The 9395-nt window shown below is 33.8% G+C and overlaps 1 protein-coding gene across 1 annotated transcript; it reads left to right on the forward strand.

Annotated features, from left to right (window-relative positions):
* The first annotated feature begins 2124 nt into the window (after positions 1-2124).
* On the forward strand, positions 2125-9128 carry LOC110619244 (transmembrane 9 superfamily member 1). The gene is made up of 12 exons (XM_021762544.2): positions 2125-2403; positions 3567-3759; positions 3878-3982; positions 4943-4960; positions 5053-5150; positions 5233-5385; positions 5516-5650; positions 5842-6008; positions 6480-6574; positions 6658-7031; positions 7681-7954; positions 8619-9128. Exons 1-12 carry the CDS (start codon positions 2290-2292, stop codon positions 8684-8686), a joined length of 1794 nt encoding a protein of 597 aa, XP_021618236.1. The 5' UTR covers positions 2125-2289; the 3' UTR covers positions 8687-9128.
* Positions 9129-9395: the final 267 nt, after the last annotated feature.

The raw sequence follows: 9395 nt of genomic DNA on the forward strand, positions 1-9395 counted from the left end.
AATAAATAAAGAAAAAAAAACCCAAACCTTCGACAAGTATAGACGAAGTTGAGCAAAATGTCCAAACAGCATAAGCCACAAAAGTTCAACAAAATATTATAAGGTCGTGATTTCAATACCCATAAATAAAATAATTATTTATTAAGAATATTTTATTATATTTTTTATTGGTTGATCAGTATGTAATAAAATAATATTTATAATTATGTCAAAAAAGAAATTACTAGGATAAAAATTTTATTGATTTAAGATGTAAAGTGTATGTGAATTTTATGTCATTATTTGTTAAATTTATAATTGATTTTAGATATATATATTTAAAAAAATAACGATATTTGAAAAGTTGAAATTTGTATTCTTTTCTATATTGAAATTACCACAAAATTTCATTCAGAAGCAGGACCAACTTGACTGTGTGTTAGTTTAGACACATATATGAGAAATTATTGAGTAGACCTGATCCATTATACAATTATAAGTATTATTTAATTCATACAAATATATCTCTTATAACCAAATAATCACTCTCTATAATTAACTGAAAAAATTATATAATTTTTAACGTCTTGTAATCTTATATAAAGAGTTAAATATATTTTTTGAAATTAAAGTTCAATAACTTATCCAGAAAAAATTTAATTTAGACTCAAACTGATCCAGGCGAGCAGACTTATCCATATATACTCAGATCTAAAATTTAAGAAATTAAGTGAAAAAATATGAAACAACATCAAAATGAAGAGCATTATAAATGGAGCAAGGAGGTTAAGACCAAACTTTAAGATTAGCATGACATATAGCCACCCAAAATAAACTATAAGCAACCATGTTAGTTTGTTTCGGAATCCAAGAAAGAGAACACCGGAATCAAAAGCACCCGTTATAGTTGTAGCATCAACTTATTCAATATCAACATTATTCAGGTGTCCATTGATCAACTAGATAAGAGTTTTTCAAAAAGCCAAAACTTCAATAATTCTAAGAGAAAAAAGACCCATTTTATATCCTGCAAGAAAAATACCCTTTCATTTCTAAGAACTACCACAAAAGAGACCTGTCTTTCTCGCTCATGGATACCAACTTTCACATTACACTTAAATCTCCTGGTCAAGGATTTCACCGATACTTGAATATCATATTAACCCGACTCATGAACATTCTTTGCCTTTGTCCTTTGCCAATCGTCCAACATATGAAGTTCTAAACAAACTGTATCCTAGAGTGAGGGAATATTGTCATTCCATAACAAGTTATTTCTTGTGTACGACATGCTTCAAAGGATGATATTAACCTTTTCTAGAGTGATCAAAAGGTAATTAAAACAGGCAAAGAACGAAGAAGTGGGAAAACAGGCAAAGAACGAAGAAGTGGGGAGACTCTCTGTATCTACTCTTAATGACATAGATTCCGGAGGTCTTGAGTCGAACCTTGAGTATATAATATCTTTTAATTTTGGATTGCACATGCAGGTTTCAAACTCTCTTCTAAACACCAATAATAATATCATTGGCTAAGTTTGAAGTATTATTGAGAGTAACATAATAGCACAATTTAACCGTGTATTTATCAGATTAAGTTCTTTTGGAACCAAAATTGTTAAAAAAAATTTTTTCAAGATAAAATTAAATAAAATTATAATAGTTAATTTATATATTATTATAGTTTTAAAAAAAGTGGGTAATAATTTTAAAATAAAAAAATAAAAAATTATGAGACGAAAGAAATAATAAATTAATTTGAAATAATTTATGGGCACAAATATATTATTTAAATTTAAAATTATGCTAATTAATTAATTAAATTTTGTTGAAAATCAATTTAGTGAAAAAAAGATGGTAAATTATCCAAAATTCTAAAAAAACAAATCAATGATTCAACCACTATATTATAATTTATTTTATCAATTTTATATGTTTAATTTATAAAATTTTAAAATTTAAACTAAAATTATATTATGTGAAATTCATGGGCCGATGATCTAATTTTCCCTTTGTCAAATTTCAAGCCCAAAGTCCATCAAAGGACCAAGAAGATTAGTTGGGCCGATTAGGTAAAATGGCCCATCTTCAACAGATAAACTAATAATATTTTCTTATTTTAAATTTATTTACTTTCTTTATTTCAACGAGTTCAGAGTCTAAACACGAGCTCGTTGCTCTCTCTCTCTCTATCTGATTATAGGGAAAGGGCAAATCTCAGCTGGTCGAGAATTCCATAAATTCGCCAATAACTCGAACAGAGACCTCTGATTGACCTCAAGCTAGACCTCAGATCCCGCTGTCGCCGGTGATGGCCATGTCCGCCTCCTCCACATCGGTCCGATCCTCAATCTTCCCTCATTTCGCCTTCATTTCTCTCATCCTCCTCCTCTCTCCTGTTCTCGCCTCCGAGGCGGATCACAAGGTAGTTACTCTAGCCATTCTTTTTTTTGTTTACTTGCTCAGTCGTAACGCCTAGATCTCGTTATTTAGAAATTAAAAGTTGGACGCAGATCTGCATGGTTTTTTAATTGTGTAAGAATAGATTGATTTGGTTCGTTCAATTTTGATATCGATATGCAACCTGCAATGCTAGGAATTGGGAATTAAGGCATGGATCTCTATTTTTTTTCTTTTTCCTGTTTCTCATTTTGGTTTTACAGTGCACATGTAAATGATAGAAACCGTGCTTGTGGAAATGAGATGTAGATGAATAGGCGCTTGTGGTCAAAGTTTAACTCTTTTTGCTAGATTTTATGGTGTTTGATAGTGTAATGGTGGTAGCAGGGTCATGGCTCTGTGAGAAAAAAAAACAATAAGTAATCTAACTATCACATGCTGTAACATTCTTACTGACACGATTATCATGTTAGAAACTTTAGGGTGATTTTGTTACTTATTCGAAATTGGATCTGATTTGTATCTCATATGTGTGAATGAATTTTGATAAAATACACTGGAATTTTTGTTAGCCAACTGTCTGGAGACTTGTTGAGTCTCTCTGTCTCTATCTCTCTCTTTCTCTTTCTTCTAACTGCAAGCTGGGACATATTCGGTTTTACAGATCTAACTTTAGCACCCAAGTTGACCTGTGAATGGAGCTGGAAGAGAAGATGATTTAACACTGTTTTTATAACAGTGTCATATTGGTGCTAACTTGAGTGGGTAGCATCTCTGTTGAGGGGATTATTGTTTGTTAACTTGAAAACATCTCAATGTATCTTGAAAGGAATAAAATTGACTATGAGACCATTTGGTAACTAGAGAGCTGATTTAAAGATTACCTAAGCAATTTGCTGTGGCGAATTGCATTAACCTAAGAAATAGTAAATTTTTTTTTCTTGTAGTTGTATGAAAAGACCAGCCTTTTATTTTGATTTAGATTAAAATGATTTTCCTAAGTTTATCTGAATTTAATAGTGGCAACTAACCAAATCTTTCTTGTGTTCTGTTGTAATGAATATTTGTTCATATTTCCTGCTTTTTTGTTTTTGTTTGTCGAAGTCTCTGTTTTGTCATATGTTGCTATATGAATTTAATAATTATATTATGTTTACTCTAACTCTTTGGATTTTACCTTCTATACAGTATCAATCAGATGACCCAGTTACTCTTTGGGTGAATAAAGTTGGTCCTTATAATAATCCACAAGAAACATATAACTATTACAGCCTTCCATTTTGCCATCCATCTGGCAGTGCTGGGCACAAATGGGGTGGCCTTGGTGAGGTCCTGGGTGGCAATGAACTTATCGATAGCAAGATTGACATAAAGTTCCTGAGTATGCAACTTTCTCTAACTTATCCATGTTTTATGCTGGAGCATGGTTAGATAGTTACTTTCAATTTATTTTTATATCTGTTTTTTTTTTAATCCATTGATTTTTTTATTTCTAATAGGGAATGTGGATAAAGGCACCATTTGTTCACTTGAACTGGATGAAGCAAAAGTCAAACAATTTAAGGAAGCAATTGAGAACAACTACTGGTTTGAATTCTTCATGGGTATGTTGGATCAAATTCTGATGCATGTTTCTATTGGAATAAGTATTGCTAACAGTTGTAAAATATCTAGGAAATTTTTTGAGCAAAACCCTAAGACCTGTGAAATTTAACCCTCATAGAAACATCTTTGATAAATTGTGTAAAGCAATTGTGAAAGCAACTGTTTGGATGATATCTTACAGTGCTGTTTTCTGAAAGAAGAGCTGAATCAATAATCATGTTGATGGCAATGATGGTGAATATAATGATAATACTGAATACCTTGAATCTTATTACAAAATAATATAGAATATTGTCAACTGAAATGTGCATGGATGTAGGTGGATCATTGATATACTTTCTGATTAGCTACCTCCAAAACAGCTTAGACCTCCTTGGGTGGCATAATTACTCTTCGTGATTTTGTATTAAAGTTACCAAATTGAAAACCTTATTAATAGATTAGAGACTTGTAGATTCTATGAATCTATGAATAGTTTTATAGGTGACAACTAAGTTACTAAGTGATGCCACTCTAAAGTTAAAGGGTCTCAAAATTGGTGTTGTATTGATCCAGAAAAATTAAAATTGTTTCAATGGAACAGTAAGTCAGATAATTAGGATTGGTTTGGTTATTACATAGGGTTAAATGAAACTTATAGAAGCTTTTCTATATAGATTAAAACCATCTGCACGATAACTTCTGTTAACTTCTCTTTAGATTGAGATGTTGTCACATGTGCTTGTACTAAATTGCCTGTAATGTTTGCATGTATGGGGTTTGCATTGCATGTTTATTGTGTGTGTTTTTGTGTGCTCATATGTTATGTTGGGCTTAGGGAGTGCATGTTTCTCCCTAACTTGCTTGTCCTTTTATGAGCATGTTTTTGTGACTGTTGTCATGGCGCGGTGCTTACTCATTTCATTTCTGTTCTTATGTCTCTTGCGGCTTGATCTCTGATGGTTTGTTTGCAAGTTCAGATGATCTGCCATTGTGGGGTATGTATAATTTCATCACAGTATACTGTCTCCACCCACCCATCTCTCTTGGTAATATCACTCTTGAGTAAATGTTATTATTTATCTTTCAGGCTTTGTTGGTGAGTTGCATCCTGACAAGAACAGTGATAATGGAAAGCATGTACTCTACACACACAAGAGCATCAATGTCAAATATAATAAAGATCAGGTTTGGTTTCTGAAACATCTATATGACTTGTATAAAGGGTATTGTCTCTGTTGCTTTTATATTAAAGCTTCTATTTTTGCAGATTATCCATGTCAATCTTACGCAGGATGGGCCCAAGCCCTTAGAAGTTGGTAGAATATATGACATGACATATTCAGTCAGATGGATTTCAACTAATATCACTTTTGCACGTCGTTTTGATGTGTATTTGGACTACCCTTTCTTTGAGCACCAGGTTATTTCCTTTTAATGGTCATTTCAATTCTCATATGATCTTCTTTCAGCCCTTTATTTTTTTGAGCGAAGCTTAGAGGTTGCATTTGTTTGAGTTTAACTTAGTCATGAATAAATGCCTCAAAATGCAGATCCATTGGTTCTCCATTTTCAATTCATTCATGATGGTTATTTTTCTCACTGGTTTGGTGTCAATGATATTGATGCGGACTCTTAGAAATGACTATGCCAAATATGCCCGGGAAGATGATGATCTTGAGTCTCTGGTGATGTTCTTCAATACAAATTCTTATCAATATTATTATCTTTTTTCAGTCTTTGATTGTTTGTTGTGATTTTCTCATTGATCAAGAATTCTTTGATTTTTAGAGGAATGAATTCTGGGGTTTGTATGTCAACAAATTTTAGTAGATTCTAACACAATAATTTATGGCAATCATTGAAATATGTTTTTCAGGAAAGAGATGTTAGTGAGGAGTCTGGTTGGAAGCTTGTTCATGGTGATGTTTTCCGTTCACCTCGCAATTTAGTTGTTCTTTCAGCTGTTGTTGGGACTGGTGCTCAGCTGGCATTGCTTGTGCTTCTTGTCATCTTGTTGGCCATTGGTGGAACACTATATGTTGGGTATGTTGAGATGCTACTCCCAAATGCTTGCAACAGTCTTTATCAACTACTGTCTCAGTCTCTCCCATGCTATGCTATACAATCTGTTGATCATATGTCATGGGTGATGAATTGATAGCTGATAAAGTTTGTTAGGTTGGAGACATTGCATTTATATTTTATACTTGATGTTGCCTTCCATTATGGTTTTGTTTTTTTTTTTTTGTATTCACTATTCATTTTGGTGTTTATCTTTTTTGATGGTGATAGCTATTGGATCTTGCCATGTTTACCTGATTCCTGTTTAATGTCATGTTTCATGCTACTTTGGATTTTGTGGATTCTATTATATTATAGTTGATTGCTTCCCTTCGTACTTGGTTTCTTCTCTGGTTGTCTTCAAAGCGTTTCTTTCCCAATTATAAAATTTAATTTTCATTTTCATCTCCTCAATTTCATGTTATGACATTCATTGCTGTTTGTATGCATCAGGAGGGGGGCAATCGTTACAACTTTCATTGTATGTTATGCGCTCACATCCTTCATTTCTGGTTATGTCAGTGGGGGGATGTATTCTCGCCATGGTGGTAGGCTCTTTACCCATTAGTTGAGTGGGATTTTTTTTTCCTGTGTATTCTAATATTTATTATGGGTTCATCTCTGTTTCCAGGTAAAACTTGGATAAAGTCAATGATCCTTACAGCTTCTCTGTTTCCATTTATGTGTTTCGGGATCGGGTTCCTCTTGAACACAATTGCTATATTCTATGGGTCCTTAGCAGCTATTCCTTTTGGCACTATGGTGGTGGTTTTCGTAATTTGGGCTTTCATTTCCTTCCCCCTGGCACTTCTTGGCACAGTGGTTGGAAGGAATTGGAGTGGTGCTCCAAACAATCCATGCCGTGTGAAGACCATTCCTCGTCCAATCCCTGAGAAGAAATGGTATCTTACACCATCTGTTGTTTCACTGATGGGAGGACTACTACCCTTTGGCAGCATATTCATTGAGATGTATTTTGTCTTCACATCCTTCTGGAATTACAAGGTGAATTTAGCTGCTTTGTTTGATTGGCACAGGGATATCTGACAGATATTTATCATGTCTATTAATAGTAATTGCCTTTGGGATGCTGAAAGAGCGACTATACAATCATATCATGCTTTAGTCAAGCCAATATTTATTTGTGCATCTTTAAGGGCTAAGAGTTGTCTTATTAAATGTTTGGTCATTGCCACAATTTACTTCTACTTTGGCAATTATTTGTCTTGTGACCTTATGGGAGTTCTATTTTGCGAGGGTATACACATATGACATACCTAAGTCTGGCCTCTGTGTCTCAAACCAATGTACTTGGAACAAAAGTGAAAAAAAGTGGTTTATTGTTTGTGCACATATGGGATTAAGCATCTTGGAAATATTATCAGAATTCACAAAGCATAAGGTTTGTTCTAATGCCTTTTGCAAAAGGCACTATTACTTTCTAGTTATAAACTTCTGCTACCTGTAGTTGGCATTTTTTTTTTCAAATTTTGCATGTGCAATGCAGACTAACTATTTGTTTAATTAATAGATTTTCTGGCACTGAAATATATTTTTCCTGTGTGACCACATGCATAAAATATGTTTTTCTACAGATACAGTTTGGGTTATGCTTAAATAGTAGGCTAACTTTGCTACGCGTGCTGTCTTGCAGGTGTACTATGTGTATGGCTTTATGCTACTTGTTTTCCTGATACTAATTATTGTCACTGTTTGTGTGACAATTGTTGGGACATATTTCTTGCTCAATGCTGAGAACTATCACTGGCAGTGGACATCATTTTTCTCTGCTGCCTCAACAGCTGTTTATGTCTACTTGTACTCAATATATTACTACTGCGTGAAGACTAAGATGTCAGGCTTCTTCCAAACGAGCTTCTATTTTGGATACACTTTGATGTTCTGTCTTGGTTTAGGAATCCTTTGTGGTAAGTATTTTTTCTTGTCCCTCTGACCAAATTTTGAATCACTGCCTGGATGTTTATAGTCTTCTGTTGCTTGTTTGTTGAAAACTCTGAAAGTTAATGTCCTTGATAACTTGTCTTGCTTGCAAGGTAAATGAATGTTGTCTCTCTTGTGTATATATTTATTCATTTTGGTAGTTAACCTTGGTTCGCTTGTAGGAAGCAGGCACTTTGATGTTTAATGTTTAGCAAGTCTGCTTAGCATTATGGATCATGACATGGTTCTTTTAGAAAATTATCGTACAGATTTCTCTAGTGACTTGCAAGAGTATGATGATGCTTAGTTGCCAGTAAATGGCAATATTTATTTTACTGCCTTGAAAAGGGAGCTGTTTTAGCTTGGCCTGCCTGTCCCTGGGCAATACATTTGTCAAAATGAGTTAACTGTTGATGGCATTTCAAATATAATTCTGCTCTAAGTTGATTAGCCTTACGATTGTCTATGAACAGAAAATAACTTTGCAGAAGTTATGATATAATGAACTTCAAAGAATCTGGGATATCATACTTTGTTTGCATGGCAAATAGCATTGAAAATCCTGAGATGCTAGGACTTTATAACTCCCATGGGATGATGACTAAAAGTTCTGCTTGAGCTTTTATAAAATTGTGTTTCTCTTGTGCGCAGGAGCTGTTGGTTATTTGGGCTCAAATTTGTTTGTGAGGAGGATCTACAGAAACATCAAGTGTGACTAAAATTTCATGTAGGAGAAAGAGGCCCGGTAGCTCCTCTAGCGCATTCTTGATGAGAATAAATTTTGAGGAAGCCTCTGGTCATGTGGTGGGGATCAGTGAAGCTTACGAACGGATGAAAATGTTTTACGGCAGGACGCATTCTTCTTTCTCTGGACTAGGGGGAGGCCCTGAGATTGTTTTTGTCTTTTTTTCCCCAGCTGTAAGTGAAATCCTTAATTTAGAATTCAGAGGTTGTTCTTATAATCTGTGAAGTTAGCAAAATATGTTAAACGGCTGTTATTTTTTTTTTTTTCACTTTTTACAAATAGGTGCCCTATGTAAGAACTGATTCCTAATCCTCTTTCTTGAAATGGTTTTGGTATCTGCTCACCTTTGGAAGTAGAGATAACTTTTCAAGGGCAAGTTTGAAGAAATGAATTTTGTGCTTAGATTTGTGTGCATACACCAATTATTTCCACCTATATTATAGTTTGGATTTCCAGGCAATTTCTTCTTGTTCTTTATTTCTTGGTAAATCACTGGCATATGGTAAAATCTGAGTGCAAACGTTAACCCCGAAATCTTGATTCTTTAAAAGAGAATAAAAATGAAGATTACCTGCGAGATGTGGAATTACAGGCAACAATATATGCATTAAATATGCTTAAATTGTCACAGTTTCTACTGTTATTTTAACAGCAGCCAATTAGGATGTGGATTTCATTAAAAT

This window comes from Manihot esculenta, chromosome 7 (genome assembly GCF_001659605.2).
Source record: "Manihot esculenta cultivar AM560-2 chromosome 7, M.esculenta_v8, whole genome shotgun sequence".
NCBI lineage: Eukaryota > Viridiplantae > Streptophyta > Magnoliopsida > Malpighiales > Euphorbiaceae > Manihot > Manihot esculenta.